Below are 26,900 nucleotides of genomic sequence, written 5' to 3' on the forward strand. Positions count from 1 at the left end.
CAGTTCAGTAACAGCTTTACTGTAACAATATCTGAAATCTACTACACCAAAAACGCTTCACAAAACCGCAAAATGCTAGCTGAAACGCTACAGAAAAATAACAAAAAGCGTTTCAAAATCTGCTAGCATTTTGTGGATCTGCTAGCGGGTTTTGGTGTGCACCAGGCCTAATACTGCAAAATGCATACCAATTGACTTTACCGCCAGGTACAGGCAGGTCTTAAAGTGATCGCTAAACTATTATTATTTAGTATTTATATAGCGCCGACATCTTCCGCAGCGCTGTACAGAGTATATATATAGTCTTGTCACTAACTGTCCCTCGGAGGAGCTCACAATCTAGTCCATATCCTAGATATATGTATGGTGTATGTATTGTAGTCTAGGGCCAATTTTAGGGGGAAGCCAAATAACTTATCTGTGTGTATTTGGGATGTGGGAGGAAACCGGAGTAAAACCCACGCAGACACAGGGAGAACATACAAACTCCTTGCAGATGTTGACCTGGCTGGGATTCGAACTGGGGACCCAGCAATGCATGGTGAGAGCACTAACCAGTACACCACTGTGCTGCCCAAAAATTATGTGCTAGCATGCGCCCTATTTTCTATGACAATAGCGATTTTCAGTCAAATTAATGCAAAGTACCGTGCAAATTACCGCATAATATACCGCATGCGATAAAACATGACTAAAATCTACCGGAATTGCTAAATGTCATTACCACATGTGGTAAATTACTGTACAAGCAGTAATTTGCTCGAAAACCCTACCAGAACTGAGGCCAATGCATCAAAAAAAAACAAAAAAACTGAAAAAATGCACATCAAAAACTACTTAAAAAGGACAGCTAGCATTCATTATTTATAATAAGTACTGTATATCAATAATAATACAGCCGTCCCGGCTGCCTGCCATTAAAGCACCACCCAATAATTATCACTGCTATTATAACAATAATAAAATAATTGTTACTATGATGACTATTATTATCACTATTAATATTAATTAGTACATTATTTTAATATTTATTTTTACATTTGTTTTCAACTATTTTTTTTTTTATTTATCTATTTTTACACTGGAGACAAAGCCTGTTCTTTCCTCACATAATAGAATTGGGAAGAGAAAAGACTTTCAACTCCAGCACACATGATCACGTTGATCACATGACTTTAGGAGTTGACAACTACACAACAGAGTTACAGTGGAGCGTTCCATAGTGATTGTGCAGCAGGTAGCAGTGGCAGGCACCGGAGACTATGCACGTTTTAAAACAATGCTTTAGAAAATGTTATACAGATGACACATAACATTGGTCTGTTGGCCATCGTAATTAGATTCCTTTATTCATTCTCCTTCTGCAGTAATGAGACATTTGGTCAGGTTTCTATGGCCAGCACAATATAGTCTTCTTACAGGCATATTCATACACAAAAACCATAGTTTATCAGCATTGTAAATGTTAAAAGGAACCTGATGTGAGAGACGTATGGAGCCTGCCATATTAATTTCCTTTTAAACAATACCAGTTACCTGACAGTCCTGTTGATCTATTTGGCTGCAGTAGTGTCTGACTCACACACCTGAAACAAGCACGCAGGCAATCTTGTCAGATTACTATCAGAAACATCTGATCTGCATACTTGTTCAGGGTCTATAACTAAAAGTATTAGAGTCAGTGGATCCACATGACAGCCAAGCAATGCGCATTGTTTAAATGGAATTAAATATTTCATATTATGTTTCTCACCTAGGGTTCCCTTTAACGTTTGTTGAAAAAGATGACACAATGGGCAATTTGCCTTAACAGAAAATAAACTTTTAAAAATGTTTTTTGTTGGATACACACATTGGGCCCCAGGCAATTCACCTTTCTCCACGTTTTCTCCCAAGTGATATTTTCACATCTTATCAATAAAATATCTTTTAAGCCACCAGCAAGCAAGAAAATACTCAGAATCATTCAATACATTCCCACCTATGTTTTGGTACTTTTTCAATTGCAAAGTGCTGAAAAGGTATTCTAAACAGAAGATGAAAAATTATCTCCTAGGAGAAAACTTAGAGGAAAAAGGCCTCTATTCATAAAGCATTCCCGCATGCGGTAATGCTCAAAACAGCTGACTTTCCCGACCATTCATAAAAGCTGTTTCCACATGAAAAACTACAATTCCTGAGCAGTGCGGGAAATTACCGCCTTATGCGGAGATTATCACAACACATGTCACTGAAGGTTAATTCATAAAGATTAGAGCAGGCCGAATGTGTGCGGAGAAACCCGGCTGTTTAGATATTGTGATAAGCCAGCGGATAACAGCAAAGCTAATGGAGAGACAGACCTCTCAGGCAGCTGCAGTGAGAACAGAACAAAAAATGCATCCTGGAATACCAAGGCTGTGTTTTTTAACCTCTTGGGTACCTGTTTTCAGATATATTTCACATCAGAAAGCCTGCATGTGTAACATTTCTTGAAGTTCTGCTAAGCTGCAGCAATTAAATAGATTGTTTAGAAAGACTATTAGACAGATTCAGGGCTGGTGAACACCAAAACCCGCTAGCAGATCTGCAAAATGCTAGCAGATTTTTAAACGCTTTTTTAAATTTTTCTATGGCGTTTTGCGGATTGCTGCTGCGGATTTCAGTAAAGTAGATTTTATATATTGTTACAGTAAAGCTGTTACTGAACAGCTTCTGTAACAAAACCGCCTGGCAAACCGCTCTGAAGTGCCGTTTTTCAGAGCGGTTTGCGTTTTTCCTATACTTAACATTGAGGCAGAAACGCATCCACAATCCAAAAAATGCCTCACCCAGGCATTTTTCGTTTCTGCAAAACGCCTCCCACTCTGGTGTGCACCACCCCATTGAGATACATTGACCAAGCAGATCCGCAGCCGCAAGCGGATCTGAAAACGCCCAAAAAGCCGCTCGGTGTGCACCAGCCCTCAGAGAAGATTCAGGGCAAGGAGAGGCAGTTTTAAAAAAAAAATGCACATGTAAAGGGATGCTGGGGCTGCCTTCTTTATACTAACTCTGTCTCTGCACAGAGAAATGTATCAACTCAGCCAGCAAATGTAACAACTCAGCCAGTACCGCCAGTTTAGTACAGGAATTCCCCGACCTTACATCGCAAGTATACATTTTTTTTTTAAATTAGCACACAAAGGTCTAAAATACTGATGCGGTATTTTCCCTCCAAGATTTTTTTCACCGAAAATGTTTTATGAAAAGAGCCCATAGTGAATTTGATCGGGACCATTAACTGTTGTAGAGGCCAGTTCATACATTAGAATACATTAAAATGTTTTACCTCTGCCATTCGTTGGTCTTCCTCAAGTGGAACGAACTTATCATGCATTCCATGAACAAGCAGCACAGGAACAGTTAACTCCGCATGGTAAACTTCATCACCCTCTGGCCAGTACTGACCACTCATCATGGCTCGTAGTACAAAGGATGACACATTGAAGGCATTGCCCTCTCGTAAGAGCTGTTTCTCTTTGGCACCTTGTCGCGCAAACCCAGCCCTGAAACAAGAAGAACTGATCAGCAATTTCCACACACTGAAAGATGATGTCATATCTACAGTGGATATGGATCACATAGCACCATCATATACACACCACAATATATAGTCCTGGGACTTTCAGCATTAGACCTGGAACTAGAACTTTTTTTGAGCGGTGAGGGCACGCTTTCAATTGCTAGCGATTTCCCTAAAGCGATCTGCCAATATAAATGGATGGGACAGATTGCACAAGAGCGATTGCGATTAAGCAAATCGCACTCGCAGGACATGCAGCATTTTGGGAGCGTTTCCAATTTCAATCTCAAAATCGCTTGCAAAACGCTATCACAAATCGCGTTTTGCCAGTAAAGAGCTATATTCATTCATCAATGTGTGCCTTGAAATGAAAGTCAAGGCTATCTCGTGATATGTGTCTAGCAGCACACTTGAGCTGCAACACTAGAGTCTCAGGTCTAAATGCCAGCCAGCAAATTATCTGCATAGTGTTTGAATGTGTTTTTATATGTGAGTGTTTGCATGAGAGTGCTCTGGTCATTCTGGCTGTCCTGCCACATCCAAAAACTATACTTGGAGAACTAATTAAGTTTTGCCTTATTCTCTTCCTAGTTACCGCGTCATAGGCACTTCCTGGTTACAGTGCCTCTTCTGTGTGACCCGCAGCGCACGTGCGCCTGACGTCACGTGCGCTGTAAGCAGGAAGTGCCTATGACACGGTAACTAGGAAGAGTATTGGGCAGAGGAATGCGTACACCGGAAGGCTGCAGTCTATATACCGAGACTGCAGCGATGAGGAGCGTGGCGGATGGGACGCCAAAGAGCTGCATCCTTAATGAGTGGGAAGCCTCATGATACAGAAGACATGGATTTGGATGATCGGGCAGCCTCGGATTACCGCAGATGGAGGACAGGAGCGCGGCGGCAGGATCAGGTGAGATACAGCAGAGGTTAGTTAGTGAAGTGTAGTGTAGTTGGTGGGGGGGCAGAAGGGGTTAGTTAGTGAAGTGTAGTGTAGTTGGTGTGGCCAGCAGAGGTTGGTTAGTGAAGTGTAGTGTAGTTGGTGGGGACAGCAGAGGTTAGTCAGTAAGGTGTAGTGAGGTGTAGTGTAGTTGGTGGGGGGCAGAAGGGGTTAGTTAGTGAAGTGTAGTGTAGCTGGCCAGTGTAGCCTAGATAGAGACATTTTAGAGGGGAGTAGGTTGGTAAGACGTCCCTGCACCAAAGACGCATCTAGGTTTAGTTAATTTTTTTTTCCTGATTTTTGCTCTCTAAAACTAGGTGCGTCTTATATGTCGGAGCGTCTTATATTCCGAAAAATACGGTAGATCATTTCATTGTGATTAGTAGTGATTAAGCTATTGGCAAATGAACGGGATGAGCACTGAAAGGTGAAAATCACTCTTGTCCGTTAGGGTAAAAACCCCTTTGGGGTGAAGTGGTTAAAACCATTTTTTTTACTTCTGCTGCTATGTTTATATGTAAAGGATATCTGACCCAAGACAAAGCTACCTATGCTAAGCACAGCGATATGTTCATGTTGAATACACATACCTCTGTGTGTTGTCCATCCCTCTCCTCATTCCCCCTGGCCTTTTACGCCTTCAAAAATCTGACTTTTGGCTTAAGTCAAATTTTCAGACAGAAAGAGGCAGGCTTGCTGTGATCTTCCCTCCTATCACCCTCCCATTTGCTCTTCTTAAAGCGGATCCGAGATGAAAAACCAACTATAACCAGTAACTTGTCTATATATCTTAGCTAAAGTTTAGATAGTTTACACAGCAAATCTAGCTGCAAACAGCTTTAATAGAATAAGAATATTTTTTCCTGAGATACAATGACAGCAGACATGTTGTTTGTAAACATTACACAGAGGCAGGCTTATCTGCATCTTGAGCAAAGAAAACTAATCCCCCCTCCTACTCCCTCCTTCCCTCTGCCTCTGAAATCTCTGGCTAGTAATACCTCCCCCTCCTCCTGCCCAGACTGAGCTCCCATGAGCCCTTGCTACTGTCTGAAAGTGCCTTGGCTCTCTGAAAACCTGTGGGAGTGGTTTATTTAGTTTATAGAGAATTAGAGCATTAAAACAAAAACCAAAAAGTATTTGGCTTGAGGAATGCCCTATAAACAATAGGAAAGGAACACAATTATGCAATGAGTAAAAGTTCGTCTCGGATCCACTTTAAGGGGTGTGAATGGGGCAGGGATGAGGAGGCAGGTGATAGGTGGGAACATAACAGCAAGCCTACCTCCTTTCTGTCTCAAAATTTGACTTTAGCCAAAAGTAATTTTTTTCATGAAGAAATCAGGGCTGTGGAGTCGGAGTCGAGGAGTCGGAGCAATTTTGGGTACCTGGAGTTGGGAAAAAATCCACTGACTCCAACTCCTAATGAATTTAAACTGTAATTAAAATAGAAAATATGGTAAAATATTCTATTTCACAGATAATAGTCTTCATAAATAATTTATATATAATAGCTGTGCTTAGTCCACAAAAATGAAATAAACCAATCAAAAAATAGTTACTTGTGCCGCTTCAAGAAAGCAGTCCCCGTATTTTTAAGGTCAGATATACATATCTGATTGTGACTGTATATATGATGTGTACACAGGAATCTCTTATATATGCTAAATAACATCTATGCTCTATCTATGAACTCTCTTTGCTCATGAAATCAAATAATTTGATATGTTGTTAAAATTTGGTTTGGTGACTATGAATTAAAGGGTGCCTGAGACGGATAAAAAGAACAGTTTTACACAAACCTGGGGCTTCCTCCAGCTCCCTTCAGGCTAATCAGTCCCTCGCTGTCCTCCTCCGCTTCCTGCATCTTCTGCTATGAGTCCCGGTAATTCAGCCAGTCAGCGCAGTCCAGCCGTGTGCCACTTCCACAGCCAGAAGTGTTCTGCATCTGCGCAATAGTGCTGTGCAGGTGTAGTATGCTCCCGGCGGCGGAGTGTGTGCAACTGGCTCAAGTACCTGGACCCATAGCAGAAGATCCAGGTGGTGGAGGAGGACAGTGAGGGACTGATTAGCCTAAAGGGGGCTGGAGGAAGCCCCAGGTATGTATAAAACTTTAATTTCATCTGTCTCAGGTTTACTTTAAGTTACACAGTAGTACTATACATATGCACTCCCTACAAAGCTGCAAAAAATCCACTGAGAATGTTGTGCACATTGAACACAGAGGTGTTGTCTATCACCCATAAACCTGGTTCAGATTGCGCATGAAGAATGTGTAATAGAGGAAGAATCGCCTCATTCTCCTGCAGAGTACCTGCACATCACTCTTACATGTACCCACAGTCACACTGCCTAGGGCCTGATCCATGTTCAGATTGTGCATGAAGAATGTGTAATAGAGGAATAATTGCCTCATTCTCCTGCAGAGTACCTGCACATCACTCTTACATGTACCCACAGTATCATTGCCTAGGACCTGATCCATGTTCAGATTGTGCATGAAGAATGTGTAATAGAGGAAGAATCGCCTTATTCTCCGCCAGGGTACCTGCACATCACTCTTACATGTACCCACAGTTACATTGCCCACGGCCTGATAGATGTTCTTTGTTCCAGTCTGTACCTTCTACAATTACTCTTACCAAGGACTAGTTTTAGTCTATGACTAAAGGGAATAAATATGGCAGTCTCCATATCCTTCTCATTTCAGTTGTCTTTTAAAATTCCTAAGCGTTGCCAGTTAAAAGATGAATTTCATGTTACATACTTTCAATCAACAAGATTGTAATATGCAAATTAGAGTCGGAGAGTCGGAGGAATCCTAAACTGAGGAGTCGGAATCGGTGGATTTTTTTTACCGACTCCACAGCCCTGGAAGAAATTACCGGGACAAGAGGGAACGAGGAGAGTAATGGACAATGTACAGAGCTATATGGCTGCAGGATGAACATAACGGTACTTCTCTGCTTACCTTAGATAGCTTTGCCTCAGGTCAGGTTTGATTTAACATATCATCTATACCTACAAAACTAATTTCACTTTTTCAAGATCTAGATACCAGAGTAACATATTAGTGCCTAGAGTGCAATAATAGCAAAGGTATGAACACTTTTTTAAGGTTACAGTGAAGGGTAGAAACTACTGTTGTTTTTGCAAATTAGCTTTGAGTGGATCAGTCTACCATACAATGATTCACATTGTACTGAGCCAACCTGCTGCAGATTAGTTGTCCTGGTGCTGGGCAAAATGATGTAACCAATCAAGCAGTAAGAAGTCCTTTGGACGGACTATTGATTTTTGGCACCAAGGACTGTGATATCTTTGCTTTCTGCACAGTGCTACTTGGTTTTCTATGATGCTGCTCCTACCACTAGCCAATTTCCTCTTCCTCATCCTAACCTCTCTTTACGATATGCCTAATAATGCTTGTTAGCTGTCGCATGATGCAGGTGTAAATTTGTCTCTGGTGATCTGGGCACATGTGCACAGCTTTCCACTGCCTCAGCAGAGCTCTCCTGTAGTCTATTTACAGTTGCTGATAAGAACTAATTAGACAGGTTTATCTGCCTAAACAAACACAACACAGAGGAGTGAATTTCTTCAGAAACTATATGTGTAATAAAGACTTTTCATTCTGTGCTGTGTAGGAGTTCGGTTCTGCATTAATATATCAAAATTGAACAGTTGGGGCTCCTTAAACTTTAAGGAGGGTCTGAATAAGAAGGAAGGTTAAAGTTGGCCTTTAGATTAGGTAAACAATTAATGCGTTGATGATATTGATTGCTCAGCTGTCGCTATTCACCACATGATATTACATCATATTTCAGAACATATTTGATGCAATGTCAATCTGACTGCTTCCACTGTTGTGTGATGCAGCGCCGAGCTATGGGAGTGCTGCAATAGCACACTCCTCTCAAATTGGTGCAAAAGAATGGGTATACCAAATCAATGTTCATTTCATAAAACGGCCCGACGCGGATCAGGAGAACCTTATTTTTCAGTAGTTTTTCTTTAGATTTGATGTTTTTATTGATTCTAATGTCTATCTATTGTATGGTAGACATAGTAGTGCATTTGCAACACAAGGGACTTGATTCACTAAACCGCGCTAATTCATAGCACGGCTGCGCTAGCGGTTTTGTGCGCAATCACGAATTTTCGCGATTTCTATGAGTTAGCACGGTTTAGTGAATCAAGCACAAGGAAAGAGGATAATCGGCACTGCTGGAAACTGCTTTTAATCCAGAGTGAAGCATACACAAAGTCAAATACATGCAGTAAATACTGTGTCATACCAGTGCATGAAAAGTGGTGCGGTGGGTGCTGGGCACAGATAGCCTTACAGCCATTTCACGCAATAATGCGCTTCTACAGAGGCTTTCACACAGAGCACACCTAACTGCTAAGCATCTGCCTCCTTGAGGTAAACATCTAGACTTTTCATAATACATTTAATTACTATGAAGGCAAATGTATTAGTTGAAAACTCACTTGAGGAAGCTCCATGCAAGACAAGGAGACAGGCAGTGCAACACACAAGTGGGCATATTAAAGATGGAGCAGAGGCTGGGCTCCAGAGCTGTGGGTCCACCACCATTTATCATGACTACCTTGTGGATCAAGTCAGGATACTCGTGGGCCAGAAAAGTACAGAAGGAGACTCTAAAAACAAAAAAACCAACAACAGAATGAGCGTTAACAATAGCAAATCATATTTCAGTATTTATTTAAAAAAAAACCGAATGGCTGCGTATACAAACAAATAGACCATCTATTTATATTTTCTACCTAACTACACAAAAAACACTGTGATGTTTTGTCCATAAACTATTACTGTAGAGCGCTAATCTTATTTGTGATTTGGGAGCTTCCGTTTTGCTTCCAGCAGACAGAAAGGAACATTTCCTCTTCATTTAGCTGTATTAAAGGAACAGTCTAAGTCAAATTTTCTTCCACAGTAAGAATGACAGCATCTCCCATATCATTGCTGTGAATGGTACTCACAATATACATACAGGAAAAAAAATCTACAGTGAGTGCTAATGGACAGCACATAGCACACTATAAAAAGGCAGTGTTGTCAGGCAGAGAGATTGCAGTTGCTGCACAGTAAAAGCGTGGCTATGGTGATTGGGTATAAAATAATATGGTACACACAAAACCAATCAATGTCCAAGCAGGTGTATTAATTTAAGTCAGACATCTGCCATCTTACACAGTAGTCACATCCTTTTGCCAATGTCACATAAGCAAAATATAAAAAAATATATATGCCAGACGTAAATAGCTGCTACAAAATGCTTACTTCTAGCTTTTTTTTTCCCCCCTGCAAATGCTTTCCTATAGAGAGTAATGCTGGGAATACACGTTAAGTTTTTACTTTAGATAGATGGGTTCGATAGATAAATTCCAACCTGTCGGATCTGGTCGATTCTACTTTCGTTTCGATTCTCCTCATTCAAGTGAATGTAATTGATAAGAAAAGATAAGGAATCGAGAGGGGAATCGAGCAGTGAATCGAGAGTAGAATCTATCGAAAGCGAAAACGACGGCAAAAACTAACGCAAAAACGCATCGTGTATTCCCGGCATTACACTGGCCGAGTAATTCTCCTTCATAATATCTCCATCCTCTTAATAGAGATACTGGCTCTTACTCCCTACAGAAAAGCATTAGCAGCAGAAAATTGCTGGGAATATGCCGTCAATTATTAGGAACTTACTGCAGTCAACCTGTTGACATTCTTCTAAAGAGGAGCTGTCAGCCATACTATCTCAGAAAAAAACACATATATAAGTAGATAAATACTTGTTCTACTTACATAACATATGTATTGCACTGTCCACATTTTGATTGTATTATTATTATTTAGTATTTATATAGCGCTGACATCTTCCGCAGCACTGTACAGAGTATATTGTCTTGTCACTAACTGTCCCTCTGAGGAGCTCACAGTCTAATCCCTACTATAGTCCTATATCTATATATTTTATTTTAGCGATTTTTCTACAGAAAAAAAAAGAAAAAAATCCTTCTTAGCATTTCCCATTTTAAGTGTGGCTATTTTGACGCCAATCCTGATGGCATTTCCTCCCTTAAGGCAGCCATACACTGGTCGATGTGCCACCAGATCGACCAGCTGACAGATCCCTATCTGATCGAATCTGATCAGAGAGGGATCGTATGGCTGCCTTACTGCAAACAGATTGTGATCGGTTTCAGGCTGAAATCGATTCACAATCTGTTCAGCTGCTCCTGCCGCCTGTCCCCCCCCCCCCCCCCCGCGCATACATTACCTGATGCGGGCTCCGGGGCGCCTTCTCCTCTTCTTCTTAGCGCTGCACCCGCTCCATCCCGGCGCTTCCTGTGTCACTCCGTGACCAGGAAGTTCAAATAGAGCGCCCTCTATTTGAACTTCCTGGGTCACTGCAGTGACCCAGGAAGCGCCGGGATGGAGCGGGTGCAGCGCTGAGAAGATGCGGAGAAGACGCCTGGGAGCCCGCATCAGGTAATGTATTTTTCGTCGGATCGGCCGCCGCTAGCGACGCGCACTTTACCCGCGGGCGATCGAGGGTAATTTCCCGCACGGCGCGATCGATGGACCGATCCGATTTCGGGAGGAAATCGGATCGGCGGCGGCGTTTACCGCGTACGATTGGCAGCAGATTCGATCCCAGGATCGAATCTGCTGTCGAAACGGGCGAGAATCGGGCCAGTGTATGGCCACCTTTACTCTCCTCGGCCTGATTGTGTATGCATTGCCCGTCCTCCACTATAGAAAGTACATTGTCTCAGCATGAGAAATATTGGCCAATCAGAGAGGAACAGAGGTGTGGGAGGGGAAAACAGGAGGGTAGAGGCTTCAGCCTATCAGGCTGCATAAGTTAAAGAGAATCTGTACTCTAAAATTCTTACAATAAACAGCATACCATTTTATTTATTATGCTCTCCTGGGCCCCTCTGTGCTGTTTCTGCCACTCCCTGCTGCGATCCTGGCTTGTAATTGCCAGTTTTAGGCAGTGTTTACAAACAAAAGACATGGCTGCTAACCAGAGTGTGATAGGCTGAGAGGAGCTCAGTCTGTAACTCACACAAGGCCTGCAGGGGGCGTGGAGAGGGTGTGTATAGCTTCTATCCTATCACAAGCAGACCAGCACATTCCTGCCTGAGTGCCTGAGCTTGACAAAGCCGTCAGAGGAAAGAAGATTAGATTATATAACAGAGATAATACAGCCACTGTGCAACTAGGAAAGGCTGCAGTAAGACAGACCACTTTAGAACAGGTGTAGGAACTTATAGGATAGAAGAAATAAGGCTGAAAATTTTGTTACAGAGTCTCTTTACGTCTGAGAGGAAAGTAGAGAAGCAAAAAAGGACAATCCAGCATGCCGTGCAGCTTCCTTTGTGCGTACCAAATTGTGTGTGTACGAAATAAGAGTAAGGTAAACCAGGGAATGATCATTTATCAACAAGAAAAGTAATAGTGATTTTAACTTTTGGAATGCCTGATTAGCATCCTTGTTACTTGTTTACCAGGTGAAAATAAAGAATTGATTTTTTATTTTATGCCTGACAGTTACACTTTAAAGCCAACATAGTAAGTGCATGTAATAAAGTTTGCTTAAATTGCAAAGAACATAGGGTCTGGATTACTATAGCTTCTCAAGAGATCACAAATCATTCTCACAGGGGCCCATATGCAATTCACTTTTTCTCCTGAGTTTTCTCCTAAGTGATATTTTCACAACTTGTACAGCAAGCAAGAACATACTTAAAATTATTTTGATAGCAGTTTTTCTACTATTTTTGGTACTCTTTTAATTGCAAAGTGCTGAAAAGTTATTTTAAAGAGAAGATGAAAAATTATCTCATAGGAGAAAACATAGGAGAAAAATGAATTGCATATGGGCCAAGGTATCTTAAATATTACTTAAAAATTGTCTGCTATTAAGTGGATGGGATTTGCATCCTCTTGTCTGGATCATATCAAAATCGCAGCATGCAGCATTCACAGACCAAGATTTTGTTTAAAATCCAACTCATAGATAAAAAAGGAAAAGTTTATAATACTGAAGCCTCTGAATGATCCAAAGGCTTCCTTCACCCAACCGCTGCTTCCCAGGATATTAGCGTAGTGCGACCACGCTCATACATGGACGGAAGTGTAACGGATGGGAGTGTAGCCGCGGGAACATGTTCTGCAAGCCCTTGTTAAATATGTGCAGAGTGTCTCAGTAAGTATTCAGATTTTTTTTTTCTTCAGGTGCCCTTAAAGAAAACCTGTATCCAAAAAAAGTTCCCCTGTGGGGTACTCTGGATCCGATTGAGGCTTCCCCTGTACTCCTGTGTCCCACGGCGGTCTTGCTGTACCCCTCCGAACAGCGGGGATGTAAATATTTACCTTCCTGGTTCCAGTGCAGGCGCAGTATCAGCTCTCCGCTCGGAGATAGACGGAAATAGCCGATCGCTGTCAGTCCGCTCTACTGTGCAGGCGCAAGTCTCCTGCGGCTGAGTAGTAGAGCGGACCTGACAGACATCGACTATTTCCGCCTATCTCCGTGCAGAGAGCAGCAACAGCGTCCCCGCTGGAGCCAGGGAAGGTAAATAAATCAGCGCTTGTCAGGCTTGTCGAGCCAGGATTGCCGGAGACTTCGGGGGAGCCAGCGCTGGATTGCCTGCAGCTACAGGGGAGGGGAAAGCCTCATTGGGACCCTGAGGCTTCCCCCTACCGAGAGGAGTACTTCCCCAGGGGAACTTTTTTTTGTTACAGAGTCTCTTTAAATTAATGTATGGCCCTGAGCTTATAAATCAAAAACTGCATAAAACGGCAATGAAAAAAACAACTGCTAACAACTAACCAATATGAACAAAGTTAGCGATGCAATTTTATACCAACTAATAGCAGGCAAGTTTTTAAAATACCTAGCCCAGGAGTGCTGGATCACTGATGGAATCTTTGCTGAAATCTCTGGAGATAGCTTAATAAATTCTGATTCAGCCTATTGTGTGCAGAGCTAATATTCCATATTCTAGCAGATGCTGGAGAGTTAAGGTACCCATTAACAGTACAATTTTTCCTCCAGATTCTATCTTTTGACATACACACAACATTTTATAGAAAACTGCGCCATTTGGGGTGCAAATAGATGTTATATGATTTTTTTGGTTGATTGGAAAAGGAAAACATTTTCATCCGAAAGTTGGATTTTATGATCAGATTGGAATATAAAACCATCTTAAGTCGTTACATTATTGGGAACAATCAAATTAGTTTCGATCGTTCAAATCGCATTGAAAGATCACATGCGATAACTTTTTTTACAGTTATTGGCAAGCTAATTGTATAATTCTGTGGACTCTAGTGTCAAATTTCTGTATTTAAAGGTAGCTGAAAGTGAGAAGTATATGGAGGCTGTCATATTTACTTTTTAAACAATTCCAGTTGCCTGGCATTCCAATGATTATTTTGGCTGCAGTAGTGTCTGACTCACACCATAAACAAGAATGCAGCTAATCTTGTCAGATTTTACAATAATGTCAGGAACACCTGATCTGCTGCCTGCTTGTTCAGGGTTTATGGCTAAAAAGTATTAGAGGCAAAGGATCAGCAGGATAGCCAGGCAAGTAGTATTGTTTAAAAGGAACTAAATATGGCAGACTTCATATAACTCTTACTTCAGGTTCCCTTTAAGTCTACAAAACTGCTACCACCTCAATTTATTTCATATTATGGAAAATGCAACAAGTAAACCGGCTACTTGCTTCACGAAGCTTTGCAAAACACAAAGGTCCGCACTACACAAAGTATATTTACTACATGTCATATATGTGCTTCTTGTTTTCAGCGTGGTTTCAGATATTTGTAAATTAATTTTCCCACTTTTCAATAAAAACAATTGATTGTATAGAAAAATGGAATGTATTTTTTAATTTAAATTATTTATTGGCAGTGAGGGAAATTATGATTGACATTTAAGGAAAATTTTTAATAGTTTAATAGTGCTGGATTGGTGTGATACAAACAATCAAGAATATTGATTGATTTTAAAAGATCTAAAAAAATGATATGATGTATGGCCACATTAAGGCTGGTTTCACACCAGGACGTTGCGTTTTAGGGGACGTTATGGTTGCATAACGTGCCCCTAACACAACGCCTGGTGCTCCCTGCTTTGGACGTCAGAGTGAGCCGCGTTGTGCAGCTGACTCTGGCGTCCGTGATGCCGTGATGCGTACTCTTGGACGCATGCGGCATCACGTGGTCCCGCCGGCCAATCGCCGCACAGAGCGGCCGTTCCAAGAAGTAAACACTGCACGTCACTGAGTGCAGTGAATATTAATTAGCCATGTGCCTGCCGCTCTCCGCTCCTCCCCAACATTACTGAGCATGTGCAAGCAGTCTAACGCGGCTCTGCCGCTTACAAAGTACTGCATGCAGTACGTTGACTTATGGTGCAGCGTTACTGTGTAACGCAACGTGGGCACTGTGAACAGCCCATTGATTTTTCATTGCTGTGCGATGGGGTGTGTTACAGGCTGCACTAACGTGCGCCTGTAACGTCCCACTGTGAAACCAGCCTAAGGCTACTTTCACACTGTGGTATTGCCTTGTGCTCCTTCTAAAAACAGGATTGCAACATAATGAAGGGTAAAAGTCACATCACAGGTTATGCTATGGTGTGACACACACAACTAAGCATACAGTACATAGAATGCTTGCTTCACTGCAACTAGAATGTATGCTTCACTGCAACTTATAAGCAACTTCTAACATGCGTGTTATGTGGTAATGCACAGCATGCATTGCATTAATGCCACCGGACCTGTCGCACCCCAGTGAACAGTACCATTACAAAATAATTGCATCGAGTTAGCAATGCGATTATATTGTCTAACGCAATGTAGCAGAGCAAAAATCTGCTGTCAGGTTCAGTTTATGTCTTTCTAAGTGTTTTAGGTATGGAAGGATTAATAAGGCTTCTCTTTATTGCTTCTATTTTAGCACATTTTTGGAAAAGGGGGTCTTTCAAACCGCATGATACTGCTTCTGTGTTAGTATGGAAAAATGTAATTATGTTTGCTAATTTTCACCTTTTCAAACACATCACTGTCTAGAATTGACTGTTCATTTTCTACCTTACAAGTCCCACCCCTTGATGGTGTCATTGTAACAAGATGATCAGTGCTACCTGTAATTATTGCATCTGTAAATGGTTTGAATGTTGTGTCAGAAACAATTCTAAACACACATGATGTTGTTTGATTTGCTAAGTGCTGATATTTTCCACTGTACAACATCAGTTAACTAACTCACCCATAAGAATGTCCAACTAAGATGTTCCGTTTCTTGCCATAACGTTTGAAAACACATCTCATGTCCTCTGCAAGAGCAGAGAAGGTGTAAGCTGCTCCAATCTGTGGTGCTGTGCTGGAACCATGTCCTACCAAATCTGGAGCTACAACCTCATAGCCAAGTTTGGAGAAGAAATCCATCTGTTCTTTCCATATGTCAAGAGAACCTCCAACACCGTGAATAAAGAACAGGACCACATCAGAATGTGTACCTTTACAACTGCTGACCCGTCTTTGGCAATCAACCATGACCACTTTCTTTGGCTTGCGTTTCCTGCGTTTGCCTGAGGGTGCATCGCTCTCTTTTCCTCCTCCACCGTCATTACCTGTACTAGTATAATCTGAAAGCTCCACCTCCAATGTTCCTGCTGGTTCTGTGTTCCCATTTCGGCAGTGCAAGATTTCAGATCGGAGAGCAGCACCAAGATTTTCTATCACCAGCTGACCATTACGGTAGACTGTTATCCTCCTCTTGCAGTGGATTAGGCCTTTTCCTGAGTTCCTGTCTACTTCTACTTCCTCCTCCTCGCCACCCCCAGGCCGAGAAGGCAAGATGTGTCGTACCCGCAAGATGCGGCCTGGCTTTACCTCCAGAAAATCGTAACCATCGCTGGTCTCTGATATATCTGCTGGACCTACAGAGTTTGGAGTTTTGCCTGTCAGGCAGTACATTATACGTTCTGCTATGCTGGTCAACATGGTGTGTCCTAAAAGTGTTAAAAAGACAACAAAATCAGGAATATTTTAATGCTACATGAGGCATTAACAGATGTTAATAAATCAAGTTCTTATTTCAAAGGTAAATTCATTTTAGTAGAAAAAAAACCACTGTAAATATTAAGTAAAAATAAAGAAATGAACAGAATAGGAGTTATCACTAAAGGGTAATTTCATGTTTTACTATAAATTGTTATGATAAAGATATGTACTGGGCCAGTGGCTTTCTATTATTTTAATTTTAATCTGAAGCCAGCTATGAAGTTTTAAAGCTTGACAGTAAGCTCAAACTGCGTATCTTTCAACCATAGCAACAGTACTTTGGAGGACACAGTATCAGTCTAACATGAGTAAAGAGATGCACAGAAAAGAATAGGCTATATGAGAATGTGGGATTTGCATACGAGCAGTTTCTGGAAGGAACACTTTGGAATTAGTGTTTTACATGCACATAAAATAAGGTAAGCAAAATGAAATTAAGTTTTGTAAGGAACTGTCTTGTCCCCATTATTCAGAAAAGACAGAATTTCCCTTTAAAGCAAAATACTGATGTGATAGATTATATATATATATATATGCGCCAGTTCCCAGTGCATGCGTTGCAGAAGAATTTTGCTTGTCGGCTCACTGCCCATACAATTCTATGGGGCTTTGTACATCTCTGCATTGGAACGGATCATGTTACTCTACTCGCTGCATGTAGGCTTTGTATTACAGCCTATGTCCAGTCTCTATTGCAGTTTACACACATTTTAACGTGTGCGTTATGCAATGGACAGATGTGAATCCAGCCTTAGTGTATAAGAACATACCGTAGGGAGAAGAGATCTTACAACATGATGCTCTATAATGCTGGGAATACATGGCTCAATTTTGAGCCATTTAGATGGCTTGATTGATCATTTCCGACAAGTCCGATCTCCCGTCCGATCGATTCCGATCTCGATTTCGCATAGGGAACAATGGGAAAAGATAAGAGAAAAAAAAGAATGGAATATAAGAATCGGGCGTGAAATCGAGCGGGGAATCAATCGGGTGGCAGAATCGAGCCGCAAAAACACACCGTGCATTCCCAGCATAAGGCACCCGTTCTGTAAAACAAAATGGTGAATGGAAAGAAGTAAAGTTAAGAGCAAGGGGGAGGGGGGGTATGAAACTTCAAGCAAGGCTTAAGTGAAATACCATCAGATCTGATTATTGTGGAGGGAAGGGAGATGTGTATATTAGATGGACAGGCGCAGAGTTCTGAGCTAACATGGGCATACAATTATTCACACACCATAAAAACAGGTATAAGATGCATGTTCGTCCCCCCTGAGTGGAATGAAGGTAAATCACAAGCACAGTGTACTTCTATCTTGGTTGGCCTGTGATCTATTCTTATTCCTTCTAGATGATATATTACATGTGTGAATCTCACACCACCCTCCTCAATACCTCAATACATAGGCCTCAATTCACGGAGCTTTATCAAACACTTTATCAAACGTTTGATAATTTACCTCATGGGTAAAATCTAATTTTGAATTCACTAAGGTGTTATAGATTTATCGAATGTTTTATCGATTAAATGATCAATAAATTTATAACACCTTAGTGAATTCAAAATTAGATTTTACCCAAGAGGAAAATTATCAAACGTTTGATAAAGTGTTTGATAAAGCTCCGTGAATTGAGGCCTGTGCAGTGTTCAGCTCTCGCTCATCTGCAATGCAAATCACTGCAAGAAAAGACTTCATGACATATGAGTTCTGATAGCTTGGCAAATAAAACCACTTAACGATTCCAAGATCCCACCTTTTCCTGTACAACATATTGTTTGCAATGCTGCCAGTTTTTTCCCCATAAGATCTGCATGGTCTTATTCCTGTTCTCTGCAAGAAAAGCGTGGCAGTAAGAAGAAGCAGTGTTTTCTTTTATTTGTTGTTTAGCTCTCCCTCATTTCCTGAAGCCAGGTGGCCACAATCACTGAAGATATAGGGCAATAGATCCATAGAAACCAGTTATAAGTCTGTTGGTACTCTAGGGCTTCTGCATTTTTACCTCTAAGGCCTCATCATGCAGACATAAGATTACTGTTTCCTAAAATAATCATTTATGAATGGACCAGGTGATAGTCTTGTCTCAGTATAGGGTTCCCTGTCCTATGGAGCTGATCCAGCTCAGGGAAATAGCAAGGCATTGGGTCAATTTACTGTTTTGATACAGTATCTCCTGCAATTGGAGGTTTCTTGCTCCTCACCCCTTTTCCTTTTGTCCCTTTCTTATCTATACAGGGACCACTAGCAAGACTTGATAATAGTCAGATCGGGCTTTGCTTGGCTCATCAAATACTGTATTTAAATCCAGTATACAGGACCTTTAACCAAGGATTGAACTTCATTCCAATCAGTAGCTGATACCCCCTTTCCCACCAGGAATCTCTACCTTTTCTTGAATAGATCATCACGGGGGAGGGCGTCTGTATGGCTGATATTGTGGTGAAACCCCTCCCACAGTGTGATGTCATGACCAAGGTCCTGACAATTTGCTGTTTGCAAACATTGTTGAATTGTGGGAAATAACAGCTTTTTCCAGCTGCCAAGCAACCAGTATCTCCCTCTGTGCATAGAACCATACAGATCATCTGGCAGAACTAAAGATGTCACCACCTGTGATCAATTTCAGAATGTAAATCAGGCAGAAGAAAGATTTTACAATGGAGTAAATAATCTATAAATGGATTTTGTAAATCAATAAGCAATTTTATTCATTGTTATTTTCACTACAGTTCCTCTTTAAAGCTATATCCAGGCTTGAGATAATAGTTAGGCCTAATATATTCAGTATGTGCATAAATCCCCATACAGACATGCATGCTGAGCTGCATATACTGTACCATGGGGAGATGATGGGAGAGAAGAAGGAGCAGTTAGCTTAAAAATTCCAATGTTGGCTAACCACTGAAGAGGCATCAGAAGCAGAAAGCAAGTTGTAACCTTAAGGGCCCGCTTCCACTAGAAGCGGTGCGATGCGGCTACATAGCCGCATCGCACCGCGGGTGTGCTGAAACACATGCACGCCAGTGGAAGAGTTTCCACTGCGTGCATGTTGTGCGGTGCGGTGTGGAGCATTCCGAAAATCTGCAGCATGCTGCAGATTTTTGCATGGCCGCATCAGCCCGCAGCCGCGTCCTACCTCCTCAATTCATTTCTGCATCGGGAGATGCGGAAGTGATGCGGCCGGCGGCGGAAGTGATGCGATGCAGCTACGTAGCCGCATTCGCATCACTAACTAGTGGAAGCGGGCCCTAAGGCTCTTTTCCACGGGCAGTTGAACTGTGTGCTCAGCAAGCAGTTGCCAGCCAGCAGTGAGCAGTTACCAGACAGCAGCGAGCAGTTATCAGGCAGCAGCAAGCAATTGTGAGAGTTTGAGAGGCATTTCACTGCCTATCAACTGTCTGTCAAAAAAGAGGCCTTATAGACCCATGACTTTTGCATAAAACAATGACAAACTGTTGTGTAAGGTGACAAAAGATTAATGTATGTACTATGCTAAGGGCACTGCATATTTTTTAAATATATTTTTTCTCTATTTTCTTTGGAACTTTAGACAATCAAAACTGTTCCCCAAGGACATGGCTGCACAAAACTGGCATCCATGTACATATAGAATGATACTTTTCATTACTGCACCAGGTTGGAAGGCAGGAAAAGGATTATTTGGAAAAAAAGATTGTAATGTTTTTTATGTACGTGTTCACCTCCATCATTCAACACATATTCAGCAGAATAAAAGCTCTTTGTTTATTCCCTTTCGAGCTACTTTAATAACACTTGTGGATAGCTGCTATTTCAGAAATGGTGTTGCCATAGTGATTGGATGCAGTATATAGAGAGCGTATCCAGGATGTGAGGACCACTTGGCACGAACATTTCTGCTTCATGACCTACTTATTGAAAGCATCAAGCATTTAACCCCTGACTGAATAGGATATATGTAAAAGTACAACTATTTCTCTCCTTAGATCATTAATTATACAACACAATGTATGGTGGCACTTTAAAGAGACTCCGTAACAAAAATTGCATCCTGTTTTTTATCATTCTACATGTTCCAAAAGCTATTCTAATGTGTTCTGGCTAACTGCAGCACTTTCTACTATGACAGTCTCTGTAATAAATCAATGTATCTTTCCCCTGTCAGACTTGTTGGCCTGTGTCTGGAAGGCTGCCAAGTTCTTCAGTGTTGTGGTTCTGCTATGAACTCGCCCTTTCTGGCCCCTCTATGCACACTGCCTGTGTGTTATTTAGATAAGAGAGAAGAGAGAAGCTGCTCTAATCAGCTGGATAAATCTTCCTCTGAGCTGGCTGGGCTTTCACATACTGAGGAATTACAAACAAGGGCAAAGCTGTTTGCAGGAAGAAAAGAGCAGCCTGAAACTTCAGTGCATGGGGGAAAGAAACACACAAATGATCTTTTGAGATTCAAAAGGAATGCTGTATACAGCCTGCTTATGTATGGATGTATTTTCTATGTGTGGATATACTGTACATCAACCTACTTCCTGTTTTGGTGGCCATTTTGTTTGTTTACAAACAAACTTTTTAAAACTGTTTTTAACCACTTTTAATGCGGTGAGGAGCGGCGAAATTGTGACAGAGGGTAATAGGAGATGTCCCCTAACGCACTGGTATGTTTACTTTTGAGCGATTTTAACAATACAGATTCTCTTTAAAGAGAACCCGAGGTGTGTTTAAAGAATGTTATCTGCATACAGAGGCTGGATCTGCCTATACAGCCCAGCCTCTGTTGCTATCCCAAACCCCACTAAGGTCCCCCTGCACTCTGCAATCCCTCATAAATCACAGCCATGCTGTGAGGCTGTGTTTACATCTGTAGTGTCAGTCTCAGCTGCTCCCCCGCCTCCTGCATAGCTCCGGCCCCTGCCCCCATCCCTTCCCTCCAATCAGCAGGGAGGGAAGGGATGCAGGCGGGGACTGGAGTTCTGCAGGAGGCGGGGAGAGCAGCAGACTGACACTATAGAAATAAACACAGCCAGCTCTGACAAGCTGTTTGTCAGCAGCGTGGCTGTGATTTATGAGGGGTTGCAGAGTGCAGGGGGGCCTTAGGGGGGTTTGGGATAGCAACAGAGGCTGGGCTGTATAGACAGATCCAGCCTCTGTATGCAGATAATATTCTTCAAACCCACCTCGGGTTCTCTTTAAGACAAGAAACTGCTATCATACATATTATATAACATTTTGATACTTTAATGCCTACTTACACTACACACTTTTCTCCACGGTTTTATGCAACGTAGAAATGCATCAGTTTATCATGTTAATCAATGAGCTGCACATTTATTAAAAGCCTGCTGCATTTTTCTATGCATTGTTCTTATAGTCATCAAAATATGTATTTCCAGCAGAAAATGTGCAGAAAAAAACATGCTTAAACAAACAGCATAGCTAATGAATACATACTACAAATAAGTGTGCAAGAAAACAATGAGACACCAGAAGCTGAAATAGAAAGATGGAAAAGTTTGAATCTGTGATCCGATTTCTTACTGTTTAACAGAAGCAGGATAAGATTATCATTAGTGCCATATGCCAAGCTTCTGTATAGACCCTATCATGTGACAAGCTAAAGGTTGGGACGTCATAAATTATATACGGTAAAGAGCATTGAAGTGGACCTGTGTTAACTCCAATCATAATCCAATAATGTACAAATAAATTAACATGTATAAATTCCACTGCACATGCCTGGATGGCTAAATGAATCTGTGTTTAGGCTAAACACAGATTCAGATTCACAGATTTATTGCTCTCACTGCATATGTCATCATCAGTGTTTGTAGCATGCACACACCCTAAACATTTCCTAATGTGTCTATGAGAACCTTCCTACACGCGCAAAGGAAAATATAAACTGGACAGGGAAGTAATTAGGCCTGTCATATTTCAATAGGTATGCTGTATAAAGTAATTATAGTTTAATATTTCCAAGCTGGACATAATTAACAGTAATAAGGATCATAGTAGATGTCTCTGTACTTGAGCACTCCTGGTAACTAAGGATGGTCAACGAGAGGAAAATCATTTTGAGCTTTGTATACAAATTTATGCAGCTTAAAAAAGTACCAGTCAAATTCCACCCTGGGGGATCTAATTGGCCAATTTTCAAGCTGTATAACTATGCATACAGAACATGCCTTCCAACCATCCCTGTTTCACTGGGACTGTCCTGGGTTGGGAAGCATGTCCCCGTGTTCTGCGGCACTGGACAATGATAGGGAACTGTGAACAATTCAATGTAGCACTAATTATACTAAATATCATCTACTTATTAGGATCCATAATAGCTCAACAACATAACTGGAAGCTAAATAAAGATCAAATAGCTGTCACAGTAATACAACATGTTCTATACACATTAAAGAGCAGTAAAAAATAAAAATTAGGATATAATGAAAACATAGTGCAAACTGAGACTTATTGAGCACAAATTACAGCAAGCTATAGCAGCTAAGTACTGTATTTTCCATTCCAGCGTTTAAGACGACTAGGCGTATAAGACGACCCCCCAACGTTTCCACTTAAAATATAGAGTTTGGGATATACTCACCGTATAAGACTACCCCTCTTCCAACGCACACCAAATAAAAATTAAAACAACAACATATACTGGTGCTACGTATGAACAGATATTGGTGCTGTACTGTATGTGGTACCCAGTATATAACAGTATACAGGCGATTGGCTGATTGGATTGGTCAGCTCTACCTGTCTCCAAGCGGATTGCTCAGCTCTCCTTGTCTCCCTGTTTATCAGAGCGGTATGGAAGAATAGATTGTGCTGTGCCTATAAAACACGCCTTTCACCTGCCCTTGTATCCTATTTACCTCCTTCTCTGCCTCTCAGATCTTGCACATGTGGTAACAGGATAAGGCGGGCCAGGCGGGTTTTATGGGCACATCACGTCTCTTTCTTCCATACCCTGGGTGTCCCCAACCTTACAGTATGAGCAACGAGCTCCCCCCAGATATGCGGCGACCGCCGAATCTCCAGCACCTGGTAAACATCAGCATGTCGCGTACGCCCATCGGGTATCAACATAACGTATCGCCCGGCATCAATGACACCTGGCGTATAACACGACCCCTGACTTTTCAGAAGATTTTCAAGGGTTAAAAAGTAGTCTTATACGCCAGAATATACAGTAGTAGTTTTTATTATTAATATTATTCTGATTGCTGCAGAAAGAGGACAAAGGTGAAAAAATGAGTACAGTACTTTCTATGGCTTGCTATACTCTGTATATCATTGTCTAAATCCTGTTTTACTGTATGTAGGAGCATATTTGACAGCGCTTGCTGGATTTTACTCTGCGCCAGAAGATTTATAATTGACATAATTTGTGAACTGAAAACTCAGCCTTTATCCTTTTTTCCTTCCAGTACAGTGAGTGGGATTTAGTGGATGTGATGATTCATATCAATACAAATCTGTGCTTTCAGACATTGCTCTGACCTACTTTCTGGAGACGTACTTATGTAGTTATGCAGAAAATACAGATAAACACACAGAAATTAAATATCGCTTGACATTAGATAACAGTATGCAACGACCACAGCAGTGTAATTGGCAGTATGCATATGTAGCCTACAGATACTGTATCTGCACAGATATACTTGCACGGTTAAGCCTGGTTCACACCTATTTTGATTGGTAAATTTTATAATCTCCATGTAATATGTGGATCAATAGATTTTGATTACTATGAACCAATTCTGTAGGTAAACTCTCATACTACATGGAAATGGTAAAATTGGTCAGTAATTGGCCAATCAAAATTGAACCTGTGTACCAGCCTGATGCACACTTTCAATTAAGATTGGCCACTCAATGACCGATTTTAACACCTCTATGGAGTGTGGGAGACAACAGATATTGAATACTATGAGCAAATTGTGTAGGTAAACCCTCATACTACATGGAGGGGGTAAAAGTGGTCAGCAATTGGCCAATCATAATTGAAAGTGTGTAGCTTTAATGTGAGTACACACATCAGATGAAAGTCTTTGGAAAATGAAACATCACAGACCAATTTTACCCCCCCCCCCCCCTCCATGTAGTATGAGAGCCATACCTACACAGTCTATTCTATTGAGCTGAACTCCCCATCAGAAAAAATCTTTGCAAGATGCTGCACACAAAGATGCTGTACACATGCAACAGATCAATATCTGCAACAGATCAGTATCTGCAAAAGATCCGTTCCTGCAAAATGCATTCACAGTCTATGATATCTGCAGATCATCATACACACCTTGTTTAACGGACATTCATCTGCAGATCAGACAATCATCTGCAGATCCAAAGATCCATCCTGGTGGATCTGATCTGCAGATGATTGTCCGTAAACAAGGTGTGTATGAGGATCTGCAGATATCAGACTAAGAATGCATTTTGTAGGAACGGATCTTTTGCAGATACTGATCTTTTGAATGTGTACAGCATCTTTGTGTGCAGCATCTTGCAAAGATTTCTATCTGATGGGGAGTTCAGCTCAATAGTATTCAAAATCTGTTGACCCTCATATTACATGGAGGTGCTAAAATCGGACAATCATAACTGAAGGTGTATACCAGGCGTATACCAGGCATACCTTCCAGCTGGGTGCTCATCTGTCTATGCTGCCTAGACTCTGTCCCCATCCCTTTTATCATTCCACCAGTAGTGATGGCAGAAATTGTCACTGACCTGGCACGAAGCTCTGCCATAGACCCCCTCCTAAGACCAGGAGGAGGTAGAGGAGGTGGTCACATAACAAAATAGTTTGTCAAAGAAATAATGTATTTGGGTTGTTGTTTTTTTTCTTTTACCTGACAAGCAATAATGGGGATGAGGGGCACTCCAGAACCAGGAGTTTAACCAGAAATCATGTCCTCCCCATTAATGCCCCTACATGTTCTCACTTCATTTCCTCACCCGCTGATGACTTCCATAGTTAGAGATCACATGTAACAGGAGTGCATTGACACCAGGACCCCCTCATAACTGTATGGCCATGATAACCACCTATCACCAGTGCGGCTAAAACAACACTCGCTCTGTATAAGAGAGAGGGCAGGGAGTTGTATGCAAGGATTATTACAGAGTTGGTGTTCAGTGGAAACAATGTCCTGTAGAAAATAGCAATGAAATGTATGGAAGCAAATGCAAGTAGTCTCTTTTGTTAAAGCCTGGACTTTATGCCACTGTCCTGCTTACAGAGTCTGATTCTTTCATGAGTTACGCCGGTGACTATTACACAGTCCGCACTTTGGGAAAAACTGATCTAAAAAGACATTCAAAAGTATGGGACAAGGACAAACTTTTGCTCCTCTGTGCATTGCAGATACCATTACAGGGGTATTATTTTAATACCATTCCAGATGTGGTTGTAAACCCTTTCACATACACGATGAGGCCTATGCTGAGCCCTCTACAACCACTTCAGATCCCACACTTTACAATTCTGGTACAGTAATTTTCTGATATAGTAAACTAATTTTCATGGTCCCTTGGAATTTACTATAAAGGGATTCTACTGTAGTGATCATTAATAATGTATTGAGTTTTGTGACTGTTCTAGTAAAAGCGGCCTAATAACCATGAGGAAAATGGATGATGCCATAAGCAGCATCTCTGTCATTTGCAAGCCAGTCTTTGCAGAATAATCTTTAATTGGTTGCTATAGGTATCTCAATTGTATTTTATTATTAAAAACAGAGCCGCAACTCTCAGCAACCAAGGAGAAAATTGTCTTTGATTAGTTTCCAGTGCTAAAGAATATTTCCACTTTCTTAGTAAATATAACCACTATGGCCTATATTGCTGAATGACTAGCTGCTGCAAAAGGTTAGTAGAGCAATTCTATAAATCCTATTGTTGGGGCTCAGTCTGCACAGCTCCCCCTCTAGGAACACACAGGAGGATTACACTGCATTTTTCAATGTCTTTTCTCCTGGCCAGCAGAATCACAACAGGCCTGCAAGGACTCCACTCTACACAATGCATATGGATCTTGCTGACAGACTGCAATGTAGAGCTGCTTATCATTACAGAAGCTGCACTCACTGACCATGCTTGTTTACACAAGACTTGCTGCAAAATCTTTCCCTAGGGTATTTGGCAGGAATCTGCAGAGCAGCCCCAAGATGTGTTGCTAATGTATTGCAGAACATTTCCCTCTACTGGATTGCATACTAGATGACTACAGTCCATTTACTCAATTTATAGAAGTCCAGTAGATAGATAATGTATCCTTGCCCTAGCTTAACATGACATGACGTTACATTTTATTTTTTTTTAC

The 26,900-nt window shown here is 41.4% G+C and overlaps 1 protein-coding gene across 2 annotated transcripts in view; it reads right to left on the minus strand.

Annotated features, from left to right (window-relative positions):
- ABHD8 (abhydrolase domain containing 8) overlaps positions 1-26,900 on the minus strand; it is a 76,933-nt gene that overhangs the window by 2,922 nt on the left and 47,111 nt on the right. For both annotated transcript variants that reach the window (XM_068234166.1, XM_068234165.1), the window contains exons 2-4: positions 15,802-16,546; positions 8,979-9,149; positions 3,311-3,527 (exon numbers count right to left, since the gene is read on the minus strand). In XM_068234166.1, coding sequence (XP_068090267.1) covers positions 3,311-3,527; positions 8,979-9,149; positions 15,802-16,538 — 1,125 coding nt within the window. In that variant the 5' untranslated portion in view covers positions 16,539-16,546. The remainder of the gene's footprint in view (positions 1-3,310; positions 3,528-8,978; positions 9,150-15,801; positions 16,547-26,900) is intronic.

This window comes from Hyperolius riggenbachi, chromosome 1 (genome assembly GCF_040937935.1).
Source record: "Hyperolius riggenbachi isolate aHypRig1 chromosome 1, aHypRig1.pri, whole genome shotgun sequence".
In the NCBI taxonomy this organism is placed as follows: domain Eukaryota; kingdom Metazoa; phylum Chordata; class Amphibia; order Anura; family Hyperoliidae; genus Hyperolius; species Hyperolius riggenbachi.